The 19,908-nt window shown below is 41.0% G+C and overlaps 1 protein-coding gene across 1 annotated transcript in view; it reads left to right on the top strand.

Moving 5' to 3' along the window:
- Nucleotides 1-19,687, top strand: part of IL10RA (interleukin 10 receptor subunit alpha) — a 32,767-nt gene extending 13,080 nt beyond the window's left edge. Inside the window, exons 2-7 of the mRNA XM_077456864.1 lie at nucleotides 586-706; nucleotides 895-1,067; nucleotides 7,008-7,177; nucleotides 9,007-9,154; nucleotides 12,531-12,655; nucleotides 15,192-19,687. Of these exons, the coding sequence (XP_077312990.1) occupies nucleotides 586-706; nucleotides 895-1,067; nucleotides 7,008-7,177; nucleotides 9,007-9,154; nucleotides 12,531-12,655; nucleotides 15,192-15,914 (1,460 nt within the window). The 3' untranslated portion in view covers nucleotides 15,915-19,687. The remainder of the gene's footprint in view (nucleotides 1-585; nucleotides 707-894; nucleotides 1,068-7,007; nucleotides 7,178-9,006; nucleotides 9,155-12,530; nucleotides 12,656-15,191) is intronic.
- The last annotated feature ends 221 nt before the right edge of the window (nucleotides 19,688-19,908 follow it).

Genomic DNA, 19,908 nt, shown 5'->3' on the forward strand with positions numbered 1-19,908 from the left:
TCAGTTTATCAAAACTAGATTAAACCTCAAAATTAAAATACTTTTTTGTTTTGAATAGATTGAAGAGGAATTAGAACACTTGTCAGGTTTTTATTGCTGTCTGTGCCCCTCTGTTAAGGAGATTGACTCTCTCTATGTGTGCTGTTTACCATTTTCATTGTGAAATAAAATAAAAGAAAATTCCACATTTTGGGTTGTCCCCAGATTCCAATGGGAATGCTAGTTCTGGTGACCTGAAGGCCCCCAAGGAATTCCCTTAATTTTCAGGGATTTCCTATAACTTCCTGTTTGGCTATGGGACAGGAAGTCAAGGGAAATCTCCCCAATGGGACACTGATGGCAAAAACCCTCCCTTACTCTATCCAAAAAGAAAAATGTTTTTTTGCCTATAGTTCGAATTTAAAGTTTAGTGTAGTGTAACTATTCTGGTAGTTCAAAAGTGCATTTTCTGTATTGGGGACCATACAACAGACAAAAAAGAAACAACTGAGGAGGAAAGATAAAGAGGGGGATTTGGTTCAAATGAGGGACAGTTGGGAACCATGTATAATTCTCTTCTTGTTTTTTTTTTTTTTTTTCCTGTAGGTGATTTGCTGGAACCTCCTGAAAATGTCCATTTTCCACCGGATTTTTTTCATCACATATTAAATTGGTCACATAATAGATCTAGTAGCAATGGACTTTTGTTTCAAGTAGAGTATCTAAGGTGAGAAACACTGGAGAAACGTAAATAGTGTCAAACATACATTTTTGACTATAGCAAATCAAAATTCTTGTTAACAGTTCCAGTTTGTGCTTAGAAACTATGTGCACACATTTACTGTACTACATTTGCATCTTCCATGGTAGATATTTAAAGATATTAATGAATCACTATGTTTTCACTTTGTTCAGGTATGGTTCCAATTGGACTGCTGTGCCAAACTGCACTTTTATTGGACACCACAGCTGTGATCTTACGGTTGAAACCTTACCAATGAGCGCAGGTTATATTGCCCGAGTTAGGAGTGTTCTAGGAAACCAGACATCAGAATGGACTCGTACAAGACGCTACACATTCACAGAAGGTAAACTTCTAGTTTTAAAATATTAATTTAGTTAGAACACTCATTTGTTTTTATGCGATGTATACAATATCCTCAATTTTTTATGTTCTCTATACAATATACCTTAAATCCCTCCTTACACTAAGTTCTATACAGAGTATTACCATTCTCAAAGTATTGTTTGCAAATGACTGCAATTATGAGTATAAAGAGAATTAGGCTGGGCTCCCTGCAACAGATCAAGGTGCATATAGGTCTTGTTAGCTTAATGAGGACCTAAACTGTGGAAACTATGCTCAAACAAGGCTAAGAAAAGACTAGTCACCAATTTTGCCTGTGGTCTTCCTAAAGGAAATGTTTACCCCATTACTGACTTACCATGCCTTGTTTCACACTATGTCTTTGTGTTGAGGTATCCATCTTGGGATAAAGGTAGGTCTTGGCTTTCCCATGTCAGAGTTGCCCATTTGATGGCTTGTTATCTTATGACTGGTTGTGTAATGTTCAAAAAGCAGAAGGACCGGTGCAGGAAGCACAGATACAAACTGTTAGGGAGATCATTGCAATGTGGACCATGAGGTATATCTTCCTCTCCAGCAAGCAGCACATTCTGTATGTAGAATCACTGAATATCACTCCAAGTCCTGTAAGATTAGCAGTCAGAGGCAGCAGTGCCTTATATGCTGTAGATATACCGGTATGAGGTTTAAAGGGGTTGTAATCCTATGCATTACGGGGAAAAAACACCTGGCAGTGACCTCCCCCCCCAGCTCCCCCATTTTACTTACCATAGTGAGGATGTGCTATCCCTCTGCCCTGGGGGTTCTCGACACTTGATTGGATAAATTGATAGCAGCCCAGCCATTGGCTTTAAAATCCATTGACACAGGGTCGAGTCATACATTCGGCGGCTATGGACGGGGAGAGTGCTTCTCCTAGGGGGTTATCTCATGAAGGGAAGACCCACGAGAGCCACCGAGGGACCCCAGAAGTCGGTGTTCGGGGGCCGCCAAAACAAACTGCTCAGTGGAGGTAAGTATGATATGTTTGTTATTTTTTTTTTTTTATAATTGCAGCTTTACAATCACTTTAAGACACAGGAGGTTCTTTTTTGCAGTAGATACTTATCTGAGGCAAAAAGTAGCTTTTCAGGGTGCTACTTAGGCACAAGTAACCTTTCTAGATGTTTCCTATAAGTCAGCAAATCTTTAATCTTTAATCTTTGAGTTGAGGTCCACTCCAAAATAACATACAGGTGCATCTCACAAAATTAGAATATCTTTAAAAAGGTCATTTATTTCAGTAATTCAATTCAAAAAGTGAAATTCATATATTTTTATATAGATGTGGTACACACAGAGTTATATAGTTCAAGCATTTATTTCTTTTCATTTTGATGTTTATGACTTGCAGCTAGTGAAAACTCAAAATTCAGTTACCGGAAAAGTTGAATATTACATAAGACTGATTAAAAAAAGGATTTTAAATACAGAAATGTTGGCTTACTGAAAAGTATGTCCATGCACATTATAGTATGCACTCTATAATAATGGTCGGGGCTGCTTTTGCATGATTTACTGCATCCATGCAGAGTGGCATGGAGATGATCAGCCTGTGCCATAGCTGAGGTGTTATGGAAGCCCAGGTTGCTTTGCTAATGGCCTTCAGCTCATCTGCATTGTTGGGTCTGGTGTCTCTTATCTTTCTCTTGAAAATACCCCACAGATTCTCTATGGGGTTTAGGTCAGGTGAGTTTGCTGGCCAATCAAGCACAGTGATACCATGATCATTAAACCAGGTATTGGTACTTTTGGCAGTGTGGGCAGGTGCCAAATTCTGATGGAAAATGAAATCAGCATAAAACTGGTCAGCAGAGGGAAGCATGAAGTGCTCTAGAATTTCCTGGTAGAGGGCTACGCTGACTTTGGACTTGATAAAACACAGTGGGCCAACACCAGCAGATGACATGTCTCCCCAAATCATCACTGACTGTGGAAACTTCACACTGGACCTCATGCAACTTGGATTCTGTGCCTCTCCACTCTTCCTCCAGACTCTGGGACCTTGATTTCCAAATTAAATGTAACATTTTCCACAATCCATGATGACTTTTGGATCCATGTCATCTGCTGGCGTTGGTCCACTGTGTTTTATCAAGTCCAAAGTCAGTGCAGCCCTCTTCTAGAAAATTCTAGAGAACTTCATGTTTCTCAATGCTGACCAGCCTTATGAAAATCCTGATTTCATTTTCCAGCAGGACTTGGCAGTTTTTGAATTGAATTACTGAAATTAATTAACTTTTTGATGATGTTCTAATTTTATGAGATGTGCCTGTATGTGCCATCTTTGGAGCACATCAAAACATCATAAATAACTTGATGGTAATTCTGTGTTGGACATTTTCAGCAAACAGACTTTGAACCTACGTCTGATCAGTGCCAATAGTGGTATTCAAACATAGAATGTGGACACGTATGTAATTGCTGTGGGAAGGGATTCTTTTGAAAGTCAGATCTGTTCTCCACCTTTATTGTCTTCTAGGGTTTGGATTTAGCTATTTATTTTAAAATTACTTTTTTGAGACAATCTAGTTCAAGTTGCAGCATAATAATTTGTCAGCACACTATCACAACAGGCCCATATTGGTATACTCATACTTCATACTTCACGTTTCTTTATGGTTTCCTCTTCAGTCACAGTAGAGTAGAAAAGAGGGGTTGCTCTGTGTAGTTCTGTATAGGCCAGATGTAAGTATACAAGTATTTTTTTCTGTTTCTCTTGCATGTAAACAGTCTACATAAAATGTACTGTATGTGTTAAACCTTAGTCTTTTTTGCTGTATGGGGGAGATTGGGGGATTTAAAAATCACTTCTTGTCCTAGAGACAGGGAAAATCCCTAGTTAGACATTTGTCTCCATAACAGATCTCTGAATTTCAACTTGAAAGAATCTCTAATATGTGAAGTGTATGTATATTCTTTTGAATTTACCAGGATAATAAGTGTCACTGTAGAGCAGGGATGTGCAATTACGGACCTCCAGCTGTTGCAGAACTACAAGTCCCGTGAGGCCATAGCGAGACTCTTGACAGCCACAAGCATGACACCCATAGGCAGATGCATGATGGGACTTGTAGTTTTGCAACAGCTGGAGGTCCGCTAATTGCATATCCCTGCTGTAGAGAGTAAAAAGAATAAAAATTATTATTAAAGATGTCACTGACTCTAAACAATGCCTACTATACATAGTTACTAAGGTTGAATAAAGACACCAATCCATCCAGTTCAACCTGAGTGTCTACAATTGTCCCTATCCCTGTACATTGCACACTCACATTGGTCCCTACCCTCAAGGAGGCCACAATCCAAGGTCCCCATTCATATACTAGGGTCAATTTTGGACAGAAGCCAATTAACCTGCCTGCATGTCTTTGGAGAGTGGGAGGAAACCCATGCAGGCACAGGGAGAACATGCAAACTCCAGGCAGGTAGTGTTGTGGTTGGGATTTGAACCAGTGACCCTTTTTACTGCTAGGTGAGAGTGCAAACCACTACACCACTGTGCCGCTGACAAAATCTCTACTAGTACTTACATTTTATTGGATTATGTTCTTGTTCAATGTATTGCTTGGAACTTTAGCATCATGTTCAGTGATAATTTGTGCTTTGAATGATTTAAAACTTAAAATGTGTCTGATGGCTTTGCTGGGAATAGGTATACACCATTATCAGTTGCTATGCTGACAGCTGTGCCTGGAGAGGTATATGACAGCAACAGATCAGGCCTTAGCTGATGTCACCAATATGTGACAATGGCAGGTCAGATCTTACACTGCTGCCACCAATTTGCGATAATGAAAATCTCAGGTTCAACCTGCACAAAGATTTTCCGGCTCGGAGTACCACAATCTAGGTGCTAGTAGACTGAGAGTGCTTTACACTGGGTTTAGTTATCTACACAGGCAACCTGTTATAAGTCAAGTTTAAAGTGGTTCTGCACCAAAAAAAAATATTAAAAGCCAGCAGCTGCTGACTTTTAATAAATTGACACTTACCTGTCCCAGGGTCCAGCGATGTCGGCGGCAGATGACGAGCAATCGCTTGTCTCTCCGCTGCCCCGCCGCCATCCTCTGTCAGGGAATCAGGAAGTGAAGCGGTGCGCCTTCACTGCCCGGTTCCCTACTGCGCATGCGCGAGTCGCGCTGCGCGTCTCTTCTGGTCCCCGCTGTGTCCTGGGAACTGTGTGTTTCCCAGAACACAACGGGGGGGGGGGGGCATCTGCGGGGGTTTGCGGCGGTCTGTCCCGGAAGTGGGTGCGGTTACCTGGATTATCCAGGTAACTGCACCCCCCTCCCCCCTGAAAGGTGCCGATTGAGGCACCGGAGGGGGGGAGGGATCAGATTAGCAGAACTTCCCCTTTAGGGTGAAGAACTGCTTTAAGTTCTGGCTTTGTGCATTAAAGATACATTTGAATGATTAACAGCATCATTTATTAAAAGGAAGAACGGTGGAGAACATAATTTACAAATAAAGGTATTACAAAAGAAAGGAGACAATAATACAACAGCAAAACAAAAAGGGATCAAAAATAAAAGTCAATGGTCATAAAACATCTAAGCTTTGGCCATCAATAAAATAAATCAGGTAGATGTTCTTCATTTCAAAGGTAAGGCCTCATGAACACTGTGGGATTGATTTACTAAAACTGGTGACTGCAAGGTCTTGTGCAGCTCTGCATAGAAACCAATCGTTTTTTAGTTTTTTTTGTCAAAGTGTAATTGAACAAGCTAAAGTTAGAAGCTACCATGCACAGATGAACCAGATTTTGTCTAGAGTCCTAGACTGCTTATGCAGAGGGCCTCACTTAAAGTAGGAGTAAACTCCCATGCATGAATTTTACCTATAGGTAAGCCTTATAATAGGTGTACCTATAGGTACTGTATATATCCCATATGTGCACCTAAACTGTGCAGTAAAGGGCGGCTCCTGCTCGCGTGCGCGAGAATGACGTCATCGCGTCTTCAGCATTCACACAGCTGGAGTCTGCAAATCTGCAAAAGGAAGAGTGGGAGAAGGTAGAAGAGCCTTCAGGGTTGACAGTGCCCTTTTGGAGGGCTTCGTTCTAAAGTAAGTTTGACATAATGTGCTAGTATGCGATGCATACCTGCACATTATGACATTGCCTTGCAGGTTTAAAATAAATTTAAAAAAATGACATAATAATCCAGCAGACCCTCTCATGATGTCAGTTTTCCTAAATGTGTTCAAATTGGTCATATGCTACAATTTGATAACCCACATATTATTGTGCATTCATTTACCATTCCATAGAGATTAATAATTATATACCGTGTATGTCTAGATCACACAGATTACCTCCTGTATATGATAGCCAAAGCATGCCTGGTACCAAACTACCTTCAGCTAAATGCTTTTTCTTATCATAGCTTTGTCATTTAAGTTTTTAGGAATTGTGTGTGGATTTGGAAACTGAGTTTAAGATCAAGTAAACCAGGCTATTAGTATAGATCAGCCTAATTGGTTTTACCGTATCAATTAGCCCAATGTAAGCTGATTGAATGCAGCCTGTTATTCAAAAAATGTTTTCCAACAGTCCAGTTTAACAGAAGTTGATCATTAGTTCGACTTCTGTGGAGCGGGAATGGCCATACATAGATTTAAATATTGATCCATCTATATACAGCCTAAAGGTTCTATTGAAGAAGGTTTATGGTCCTGCTTACCTGTCTGGAATTTTTGATACCGGTAGGAAAGTTTAATGGAATTCATGATGGGGGTTGTACTTCTACAGATTGTCAAATTTAAACAGGGTAAGGAAATCTGTCTTTTTCTGACTCCTTGAACCCCTTTATTAGAATTTCATATATGATATTGTGCATCTATTTGATTTGATTTGCCAATCATACATAGACTAACGACAAAATACACGTTTCTCTTGCAGTTTCTCTGCCTCCACCATCTGTACAAGTGGATGTGGATGGGCCTTCCTTACTTGTTCAGATCACTTTGCCAATAGTTACAGCCAATAACATTACTCTACGCTTTGAAGATTATTTTCCCAATGGCCGCATTTACCATCTAGATATTCAACGAACCTCAGATAACTATACGGTATGTATGTGCTACTGTCTTATTGATAAATGTAAAATATATTCACTAAAAACATATTCTGTTTTAGAAGGTATTCTGACTCATTTCTCTATGTAAGGTTGTTTTAGTTATATATTGGGATGTCTTGCTTCAGATCATGAAACAGCTTTTCAGATTGATTAAGATCAGGACTTTGGCTTATCAATTTTAAATTACACATTGTTTTCTATCTGCGACACTTTGTTGTGGATTTCATTCTCTGTTTTTGATTAAAGTGGAAGTAAACTCCCCTATCGTTTTCAGCCAAGGAAGCTGCCATCTTTGCCTCTGTTTAATCTTCAACTGCTATGGTGCTGCACATGTGATTCGTTATGACACCAGCCATTGGATGGTTTGATAGTTTGGCTGAGAGCACAGCCAATGAGCAGTTAGCATTCCCGGTATGCCTTTTTTTTTTAACTGTTTAAATCGATGGCTTTACTTCCACTTTAATGTCATGTTGCAAGACCCACCTGATTTTGCTCAAAGAAGAATGGACCTCACCAAGTGAATAGATAATATGTGATAGTGAACAGTGAATGCACATAATGAGTACAACAGCTTGTACTAGAGTGTTTTGGCAAGAATTTTTCTATTGCCCTTTGTATGACCACCTTGTAATGAAACTAGATAACATTTTAAAAACCATCTAGAAGCTTCAAAAACATTTTCTTGTTGCATGTGTTGCCTTTTGCTTATACTATAAAAAAGTTTGGATTGCGAGTAACTTGGTCTGCGAGTGTTTTACAAGACAAGCAATTTTTTTTAAAATAAATTTTAACTTGATAAATGAGCGATGTCTTGCAATACAAGTCACAACTGAATATAAAAGAGAAGAGGCTCCTCTAAGTGTAGCAATATGGTTACATTTAAGGAAGGTACAACATTTAGCAACTCACATAGTCGATGATTAAAATAGGCACATCTAAGTATGTAGGTATCTGGGGTAAAGCTGTCCACATAGACCGTCCTCTGCACTGCCATCCCTTCAATGCTGCGCTCCACCAGTGCTTTAAGCCTCGCTTTCAGAACGCTCTACTGCAGGGTAGTCTATCTGGTCTGCAGACTGACAGCAATGAGGGTCAGCGGTGCGGAGGACGGTCTATATAAACAGCTTTACCCTAGATGCCTGCATACTTAGATGTGCAAGTTTTAATCATTAACCATGTGAGTTGCTATATGTTGTATCCTTATTAAATGTAAGCATATTGCTACACTTGGAGGCGCCTCTCTTCTCTTTTATACTCTGTAGCTCCTGCTGGCTTTTGCTTCTAATCCCCTTGTGGAGGCTGCCATTTTGGATGGACATTTTATGGTTACACAACCTGGTCACATTGCTATAATCTTTTTTTATGGACTATAAACTGAAGGATTTATGAATAAATGGTTGTGGAATGGATCATGTGAGTTTCCTTTATTTCATATGGGGAAATTTGCTTTTTTTTTATACGAGTGCTTTGGATTACAAGCATGTTTCCAGAAAGAATTATGCTCACAATCCAAGGTTTTACTTTAGTTATTTTTAGGTGAGCTACAAAGGGAGATCTTGACATTCATCTACACCTCCTTCAATCAAAGAGTGCCTTGTATGCAGTGAAAACTATTTTTTTTTTAATGGGTAAGGTGGAGAACAAGCAACCCACTACAGGGGGTCAGGCACCTATAGAAGTAGTTACTTACAGAGCAAAAGTAAAAACAAGTAATTTTCCTTGTGAAGTTCAGTTTTAAGCAATGTGAACAGTAACATTGATTGCAGTATATCTTATATGGTTTAATAGTACATATTGTCTGAAACCAGAATTTGCTTTAAGTTTAAGCAGGTGAAGTGCAGCGAAAGATTTCATATTACTGGCCTGGTTGAGGGACAGGAGTATTGTATACAAATTCAGCCTGCAATTGATAGTCGTAGCAATGTTGGGGAAGTTTCTTCAGAGATCTGCATTTACCTCCCTGAACAAGGTGAGTTTTTATAACTCTTTAAATAAACACTGTACTGTATTATTTTTTTATTTTTTATATGGTTAAGCTTTATGTGGAATCCGCTTGCTCAGTGGGGGATCTCTCCACTGATCCCTGCTGAGCAGACGGATGACAGATCTGTGTCCGCTCCGCAGAGCGGACATGGACACAGTCCCACTCTTCTCTATGGGGCAATCAGATGTTAATGGATCGTCTGTCCATTTTCATCCGATCTGACCCACTGGACGGATGGGAATAAGGATCACCATCCATAGAGGACCGTGTCAGATAAGGTCTGACAGGCGGATCTGATCGGACAGCATGTGTGAAAGGGGCCTAAGGCTGAACTCCAGCAAACAGCTATTTACATAGCTGATCTTTTTCCTGACTTTTATTTCTGTTCATCTAGTTCATGAGTGTTCAACCTGTGGCCCTCCAGCTGTTGCAGAACTACAAGCCCCATGACGCATTGCAAGGCTGACAGTTACAAGCCATGACTCCCAAAGGCAGAGGCATGATGGGAATTGTAGTTCTGCAACAGCTAGAGGGCCACAGGTTGAGCACCCATGATCTAGTCCCAAACACTGCCCTCCCCTCTTTCAGTCTGTTGTAAAGGAATTATAAGAGACTGAAACCACGTTAAATTGATTTTTTTTGAACAAGCTACATCTAAAATATATTTTTAAATAAATAACTGCTTTCATTGTTGTTTTTGATATATGTCACCTTTTTAAAGATGATGTGGTGTTACTGCAGTAAGAAATAATAGGAATGGCTTGTGAGAAGTGAGGAATAAAGATAGTGATCACCTAATAGTCTATCTACATTTCTAAGATATAGCAACATTTCACTAAAATGAAAAAGTATATACCGTATATACTCGAGTATAGGCCGACCCGAATATAAGCCGAGGTCCCCAATTTACCCCCAAAAAACTGGAAAAAATTATTGACTCGTGTATAAGCCGAGGGTGAGACATGCCTGTCCATCCCTGTGTGTCCGTCCATCCCTGTGGGTCCATCCATCCCTGTGTGTGTCCATGCATCCGTGTGTGTGTGTGTGTGTCCATGCATCCGTGTGTGTGTGTGTGTGTCCATGCATCCGTGTGTGTGTGTGTCCATGCATCCGTGTGTGTGTGTGTGTGTGTGTGTGTCCATGCATCCGTGTGTGTGTGTGTGTGTGTGTGTGTCCATGCATCCGTGTGTGTGTGTGTGTGTGTGTGTCCATGCATCCGTGTGTGTGTGTGTGTCCATCCATCCCTGTGTGTGTGTGTGTGTGTGTGTGTGCATGCATCCGTGTGTGTGTGTGTGTGCTTTTTCCCACCTTAGTTTGATTGGTTCATTAATATATCAAAATTGCCCTAAGGAATTAGAAACAACTGTCAAATAGGCTACTAAGGAATAAACCAGTAACACCAGTAATAGAAAGGTTTTACATTGCTGTTGTTACAAAAGCACTATAATAAGCATATGTGTATGTATATTATTTGCTAAACATTGTTTGATCATCATAAACACCAGTCAGAGGAAGTAGCCATTGAAGTAATGGGTTCCATATGGTACAAACTGAAAGAAAAATGGAATAGGGCACATGCATTGATTTCTTCATTTCCAGGAGAGGCACAGTAAAGACACAGTAGAGCCTACCTGTGTCCGTCCAGCCTGTGTCCGTCCCGGCCTGCGTCCCGTCCCGGCCTGCGTCCCGTCCCGGCCTGCGTCCCGGCCCGGCCTGCGTCCCGGCCCGTCCCGGCCCGTCCCGAGCCGAGCCTCCGTCCTTCAGCTCTTCGTCGGTGGCCATTCTAGGATTCAAAAGCCGCGCCTCCGTCGGTGATAGGCGGAACACTCAATTTCCCACTGACTGCTGGGAAATTGAGTGTTCCGCCTATCGGATGTCCGTGATAGGCGGAACACTCAATTTCCCAGCAGTCAGTGGTCCGCCTATCATGGACGTCCGCTCATCTTCATACTACGGACGAGGATGAGAGGATGTCCGTGATAGGCGGAACACAGACTGCTGGGAAATTCAGTGTTCCGCCTATCACAGGCGAAGGCGGAGAGGGAGGCGCGGCCTTTGAATCCTAGAATGGCCGCTGTCTGTCTGCTCGACACGCTGATCGGGCAGACAGACAGCGATGACTCGAGTATAAGCCGAGGGGGGCACTTTCAGCCTCAAAAAAGAGGCTGAAAATCTCGGCTTATACTCGAGTATATACGGTAGATTCCCTTTTAAAAGACAAGGATAACTGTACATCTACAAAAACAGTTTATCAAGGAACCTTTTACAACGCTAAGATATTCATGATACAATTTTCCAGAAGGCAAAATTGCCTTTTGTAATAAATGCATTTAACTACGTTCCGGAGTATTACTATAGAACGGGGATATGCAATTAGCGGACCTCCAGCTGTTTCAGAACTACAACTCCCATGAGGCATAGCAAGACTCTGACAGCCACAAGCATGACACCCAGAGGCAGAGGCATGATGGGACTTGTTTTGCAACAGCTGGAGGTCCGCTAATTGCATATCCCTGCTATAGAACCTCTTTCGTTCAACCTACATGAATAATCCTTCTTAGCCCTTGTACACACGGTCAGACATTCCGACAACAAAATCCGTCAGATTTTGTCTGACGGATTTTGTCCGAAACTGTTGCATACACACGGTCGGACAAAATTGTCAGAAAATCCGATCGTACTTAACGTGATGATGTTATTTTGTTAGGACGGGACTACGTTCAGGCTAGTAGCCAATAGCTTTGGTCTAGGAATTTGATCTGAGCATGTGTGGCACTTTGTCCAATCGGAATTCTCTACACTTGATCGGACAAAGTCCGATCGGATCATGTTGTCGGAAAATTTTATAGCCCAGCTGGAAAACTTGGTCCGTTGGATACTCCAACGGAAACAGTCCAATGGAGTCCACACACTGTCGGATTATCCGACAACACGGTCCTATCGGACATTGTCCATCAGAATGTCCGACCGTGTGTACAAGGGCTTAGAATGAACTGTACTATGTAAGACCTTAAAACTGTTTTCTATACAGCAAGGAATTCCTTTGTATTATTATTTCATTGCTACGGCATTCTATTATTGTTATATACACAAGCCTCTACATACTCAGTGTGTCTCAATGGTTCAGGGACATCTCGCATACAATGATCTGTGTGCAAAGTGTGGCTGTTGTTTGATGATCTGTTCTGGAGCAACTGTTTAAAAATGGATGGTGTTGAAGATCAGGGCCAAGTTTACAGAAATACTTATCTGACCATCGAAACCCAGGTTTTGTGATGTTTCCATCAGCTACCATCTCACATGCAAATTTCAGAAGACTGAGAACCCAAGATAATTTCTGATTTCTTCTTTGTCTCTGTAGGTGTATCAAACAACACTCTCTTGGTGGTGGCCTCCTGTATTCTAACTTTTGTGGTTCTATTGATCTTTGTCAATGTCTTTATCTGTATTTATACTCGGGGAGTTGTCAAGACGCCCATAACTCTAGTGAGTAAAACATTTTTTACAAATACATGATTTAACAAATTTAGTTTGTAACAGGAAGAAGACACACTAAAATATACTGGCCCTTCTTTATCAGAATGTCTGTATTATTGCAGCATATCAAACAAACAAATTCTTCATTTTATTCTTATGGTTATACAGATGCATCTCAAACAATTTGAAAATCATCAAAAAGTTAATTTATTTCAGTAATTCAATTCATAAAGTGAGACTCATATATTTTAGATAGATGCATTACACACAGAGTGATGTATTTCAAGCATTTTTTTTTAATTTTGATGATTCTGGCTTACAGCTAGTGAAGACCCAAAATTCAGTATCTCAGAAAATTAGAATATTACATAAGACCACTAAAAAGAAAAGGATTTTGTAATACAGAAATGCTGGTTTACTGAAAAGTAAGCCTATGTACGGTATAGTTTACACTCAATACTTGGTTGGGGCTCCTTTTGCAAGAATTACTGCATCAATGTGGCTTGGAGTGGAGGCAATCAGCCTGTGGCACTGCTGAGGTGTTATGGAAGCCCAGGTTGCTTTGATAGCGGCCTTCAGCTCATCTGCAATGTTGGGTCTGTTGTCTTTCATCTTCCTCTTGACAATGCCCCACAGATTCTCTATGGGGTTTAGGTCAGGTGAGTTTGCTGGCCAATCAAGCACAGTGATACCATGATCATTAAAACAGGTATTGATACCTTTGGCAGTGTGGGTAGGTGCCAAGTCCTGCTGGAAAATGAAATCAGCATCTCCATAAAACTGGTCAGCAGAGGGAAGCATAAAGTGCTCTAGAATTTCCTGATAGTGGGCTATACTGACTTTGGACTTGATAAAACATAGTGGACCAAAACCAGCAATTGACGGCTTCCCAAATTATCACTGACTGTGGAAAATTTTGCATTTCAAATTGAAAACAAGGTCCCGCAGTCTGGAGGAAGAGTGGAGAGGCACAGAATCCAAGTTGCATGAGGTCCAGTGTGAAGTTTACACAGTCCATGATGATTTGAGAAGCCATGTCATGTGCTGGTGTTGGTCCACTGTGTTTAATGAAGTCCAAAGTCAGCTCAGCCCTCTACGAGGAAATTCCAGAGCACTTCATGCTTCCCTCTGCTGACCAGCTTCATGGAGATGCTGATTTGATTTTCCAGCAGAACATGGCACCTGCCCACACTGCCAAAAGTAACAATACCTGGTTTAATGATCGTGGTATCACTGTACTTGATTGCAGGGCCATCTTTAATATTGATTGGACCCTGGACAAAAAATTCCCCCTCTCAAAATCAGTTTATTGTATCAGATCAGGGAGTGATTGCGATTGGTTGCCAAAGGTTACAGCATATCATTACCACTTACTGACTGGTTGCTAGAGGTTACAGCACACATTACGGCTCACTGATTAATTGCTAGAGGTTCCAGCATATGATTTCTGCTTGTGGGTTGGCTGCTAGAGATTACTGTACAGTAATACTGCTCACTGATTGGTTTATAGAGCTTACAGCACATCATCTCCTCACTGCTTGCACACCATGGACTGGGGAAGTGAGCGGACCCATCAATAGACAGAAAACTCCCAGGGATCCTAGAACTTCTGGGATCAGTGGCAGTGCTGGGAGAAGGGGAGGGTGTGATCAATGGTAATGCTGATTTTTTTTTTTTTTTTTACCGACTACCAATATCAAGAGGAGTTTCAACACTAGATACCAATGTAATGGGGTTTTACACTGACCACTAATGTAAGGGGAACAGTCATACTGGCCACTAGATTCTACACCAAGCCCCAATGTAATGAGAAGATTTACACTGACCATCAATGTAACTGAGACATTTAGCCTGCATTCACATTTGTGTGTCGGAAACGCATGCAAAATCGCTTCCCAGACACCACAGAAACGTGCTGCCCTTCAGCAGATACACAGCAGTGCCATCAATTGTTAAGGACGCCCTCACACATCTGCTGATTTTCTTGCTAACATTGTATACCTTTGTGGTTTTAATGATTGCAGCTTTTGTCATTCCCCACAGAGATACCCATGGCACAGACTATTTTTTGATACACGGTCCACTATAAACCTGTTTAGAGTTAAAGATATTGGGTAAATTGACAGAGAGGCCGTACTCTTGTAAACACTGATACTTCTTTGCATCGCTATTTACCCATGCATGCGCATCTGAAGTATTTTCTGAATATGAAATCTCCATGCTTAGGGAATACATTGGAAGTGCATGCACATGTAAATGCCAATCCAAAGAAACATCAGTGTTTACAAGTGTATAGCTGCATACAGCCATACACTTGTATTACAAGCTGCACGCAGTACATGTATCTCCCGGGTGTGGGAAATTGTCCAGAAATGTATGCTAGGCACATAAAACGCATACAAATAATAGTGTGCATGAACCCCACTGTACTGTTGCTACCAGCCCACAGAGGAGCATGAGTATGCACAAGCAAGAGAAGTGAAGTAAACATGTACAAAAAAAAAGTGTAACAAAATAATGACCAAATATCTCATTCTTTCCACAGAAGTCTCTTATTCAGAGAAGTTGGTCATGGATGGATAAACCATCATCCTCTGTTATTGAGACAACCTTGCACTGGGAGAATCATCCGATTGAACATCTCATGCCAGAGCTCAGGAACTCTTTCATGCGCAGCAGTGCAGACAGTGGTTTTGGAAGCCAAATCTTTGCCACCGAAATCTCAAAGTCCGCTCAAGTGCTCTGTGTAGGTGAAAGTTTGTCAAAGTCAATACCTGATATTACCAATATAAACCAACTAGAGGAGAACTCTTGTGAAATAAAAAGCACCAAAAGTGAAGACAGTGGTATAAGCCTATCAACAGACTCCCAGAACATCATCAACTGTTGGGATAGTGGTGATGATAGAGACATCCAAACTTGTGGTACGAGCATTGACATAGTAATGGTACACGAAGGGCTGGGTTACCTGAGACAGCAAGAACCAGAGGAGAACACAAATATTTTAGAAAGCAAAGAACTGGAGAGTACATGGCAACCACAAATAAAAGAGTACTTATCTCAAGGACAACAGAATCACCAAATTGACTTTCATCACCAGAAAGAGTTTCATTCTTTGCTGCAACCATGGATTCAACTTCCAGAGGCTTTTCAGTCATCAATACCACTTACAGTGGCATACAGCCCATTCAGCAACAAACTTTGGGATTTAGGTGTCAGTGTTCTATCACTTGGAGATGTAGAACAGATCATGGATACCAGGTCTTAGGAGGAATGGTTGGGATATTTGGGTGTCAGTAGCTGATACAGGGCCGTCTTTAATATTGATTGGACCCTGGGCAAAAATTTTCTTGGGGCCCCCCCATGCAATTTCTACCTGCTCTGAGACATACAATAGCAGCTAGACTTAAAATCAGATTACTGTATCAGATCAGGCAGCAATTGTGATTGGTTGCCAGTGGTTACAGCATATCATTACTGCTTAATGACTGGTTGCTAGAAGTTACAGCACACATTACGGCTCACTGATTAGTTGCTAGAGGTTACAGCAAATGATTTCTGCTTGTTAATTGGTTGCTAGAAATTACTGTATAGTAATACAGCTCACTGATTGGTTGCTAGAGGTTACAGTACATCATCTCCTCGCTGCAGAGGAGCATGATACACATAAGAATGCCGCCTTTATTTACATATCAATCCAGCCGGCCGCAACTGTTTATTAGTAATGCTGCCGCTATTTACATATGAATTCCAGTTATTTACATGTAAACACAGGGCCTGCAGTCATCTATACACAACAATAGGGTCATCTATACACAACAATAGGGCAGAGCTGGGCAGAATTAGTACCAGCATTTCACACTGAGATATCGGGACACAGCACAGGAATAAAACTTCAAGGGACAAGGGAATTTAAACTGGGATAGTTGGCAAGTATGAGGCAACTGCTTTGGGCCCCACAACAATGACAGGGCCCAGGGCAGCTGCCCCTTTTGCCCTGCCTTAAAGACGGCCCTGGGCTGATACACCTTTCAATAAGGCTAACAAAACATGAGAGAGCGTTTTTTGTGTTTTGTATTATAGTTAAATTGATTTAAAGGTAAAACAAAAAACAAAAAAACAGCATAAGGCCCCTTTCACACTGACGTTCCGTTCAGGCCCACCTGTCAGTTTTTCAGGCGGACCTGAACGGATGCTCCATAGAGCTCTATGGAGCGTTGGATGTCAGCGGTGACATGTCCGCTGACATCCGACCCGCTCCGATCCGAAAAAGTGTAACGGAGGAAAAAGCTATTTTTCCATCCGTCTGCGGATCGGATCGGGTGACGACGGGCACTGCGGTCCGTCGTCATCCGATCTCCCATAGGGGAGAGCGGCGCTATGACAGGTCTGTCCCTGCGCAGTGTGCAGAGACGGACCTGTAATTTCCCTGCTCAGCGGGGATCGACGGAGTGAGCAAACGGATATCCACGGGGCGGATCAGAACTGATCCGCCCCGTGTGAAAGGACCCTAAGAGACATGATTTACTATATTCCAATTTGTATCTTGTGCTCCTTGTTTAGTTGAAATCCTCTTCCTCTGATCCCCCCTACCCCCGCCGCTGTAATCTTCTGGTGTGGCAGGGATTCATTGAGCTGAGGGACTTCTCATTTGCACTCACCAAGAGTGCCTCCCTCCTCCATTCACAGAAGCTGTACTATAGCTTTTATGAATGAAAAATGTTCTCTGGATGGAGGAGGCAGACCTTTCATCTATCCATCTGTCCATCCTCCATTTAGAAATTCTGTAACCCCCACCACGCCAAAAGTTTATGGTAGCTTGGGGGGGGGGGGGGTGAAACAGAGGAGGATTTCAACTAAATGAGGAACCAGCAGCACGAGGGGACACATCGGATTGATAGTAAGTAACGTGCCTTGTGCTGATTTTCTTTTTTATTTTATACTAAGTTTAGACTTTAAATGCATTTCCCAGTTTGCTTTATTCACTAATGTGTTAGTAATGCTACTGAATTACAGCTCAGAGTTTCTGGATTTTATTCTTACTAGGGTTATCACCTGCATATATACTGACCAGGGTTTGTGTGGGTTTTCTTGACAAATTATGCCGGCCATACACGGTCCGAATTTCAAAAGAATTTTCTTTCGAAAATCGTATCTAAGAATTTTCGTATGAATTTCGCACCATTAGTAAAATTGCAGATTTTCGTGCGGAAATCAAATTTGAGGAATTGGACATGTTGGAAATTTTTGGGAAAACGAACGATATTCTAATCAATGATGGGAGAATCGTGCGAGAAATGTAATAAGAAAATAAAATTTACGGAGAGAAAAGAAGATTCCTGGCCACGAAAATTCTTTTCTGTAGCAACATGAGGTGAAATTGAAGGCTTGGTCAGCCGAATTTCGAAAATCAATGGTGGCATCATCGGATCACAAAAAAAAAAACGTTCTGATTTTGAAAAGTTAATTAGTTCGAAATTCAACCATGTATGGCCTGCATTAAGGACAGGATTTTTGGTTAGGGTATGAATTTGTATTCAGAATGAACATGACTTGACCACTTTCACCATATTTTCTGACATATTTTGCAATGCTTCACAAAAGAATTGTAAACAATTTACACGAAACCCACACCCAAATGAATTTACAATCTAATATCCTTAAGGCTAGGTTTTTACTACCCTGAGCTCTAAAAAGCAATCCGTGATGGATTGCTTTTCAGAGTATGGTTAAGCAGTTGCTGTCAGGCAATCCTGCCACTTCCTGAATGCCATTCTTTTTTTGTATTTTTTTTTTTTTATCAAATAGAAGTATATAACAGGGCTAATGTGTCATAAACGCAAATCAAGCCCATTGACTTGAATAGTTGAGTTGGAAAGCGGTGCCGCCTATCAACTCAGAATTCAGTGTTAAATTTGCCATGTGAACGAATTCCTTCAACTGCGTTTTACATTTATGCCCTGTACACAAGGTCGGACATTCCGACGACAAAATCCGTCAGATTTTTTCCGATGACAAAATCCGTCGGAATTTATGCAAGACAAGTTTGGGCCAAAATCTGTCGGGAAAAAATATGCAACACAAAGTATGCAACACACAGTCGCACAAAGTTGCCAGAAAATATGATCGTTCAGAACGAGGTGACGTAAACCACGTATGACAGGACTATAAAGAGGACAGTAGCCAATAGCTTTCATCTCGTAATTTATTCTGAGCATGCGTGGCAGTTTGTCTGTCGGAATTGTCTACACACGATCGTAATTTAAACGATTGGATTTTGTTGTCGGAAAATTTTAGATCCAGCTCTCAAACTTTGTGTGTCCGATGGAGCCCACACACAATCGGATTTTCCGACTACACGATCTGATCGCACATTTTCCATCGGAAAGTCCGACCGTGTGTACAGGGCATAAAGGTGGGCAGTATAATTGCAGCTTAGTCACCTTTTTTTTTATTGCTCCCCCAGCCACCAGTTTGAAAGAAACCTAAGATATGAATGCATACAGCAGGGCCAACTTGAATTGAAAACAATTAGCCTATCTTTATATTTTAGTAGATTAGAATGTTGTCCTTAGTGGAAATCCTGGACCCTAGCACTTTAAAAGTGTAAGTGCACTTTTTGTGCGGTTGCACTTATAATGTACTGTTTGCCACCCTGCAAACCTAGTTTAATAAGTGAGTTTTCCCCAAGAAAGCTGCCTAGCCTCTTTTAAATTGTTCTGAGTCGGGTCAGCTTTCAAATGTATAAAGGAGGAGAGATGCTGATTGACAGTCAGCAGCTCTCTACTCAGGGAGTTGGGAGAAACGAGCCATCGGCAATGTTTAGACGCTCGGTTCTCAGTGCAGAGATGCTGGGGGATAGATGCAGCATCAGACCCATGCAACCACCTAGATAAGTATAATGGGAGAAAAAAAAAAACTCATACTTCTCCTTTAAGGTGATCGCTATGTAATAATAAAGCTTCTATATGTGGTTCTTGGTACATTTCACTTTCCACAATTTTTTATACACTAATAAATATATATTTATTTATTTGTTTATATCCTGATAATTACATTACAGTTCCTGATTACTATTGTATTTTTTATGGATATAGATGTTGTTGAGACAATTATAAATCTATTTATAGAGGTATGATCTGAGATGTTTATAATAAGGATTTTATTAAAAGAAGCAATAAAAAAAAAAAAAAAAAAAAAGAGAGAATACACTATGTAGTATGGTTCTTGGATTTTAAAAGGGATAAGAGCACACTGCAGTT

This window comes from Lithobates pipiens, unplaced genomic scaffold, assembly GCF_037356315.1.
Source record: "Lithobates pipiens isolate NorthernLeopardFrog02 unplaced genomic scaffold, aLitPip1_a1.2 Scaffold_27, whole genome shotgun sequence".
Lineage (NCBI taxonomy): Eukaryota > Metazoa > Chordata > Amphibia > Anura > Ranidae > Lithobates > Lithobates pipiens.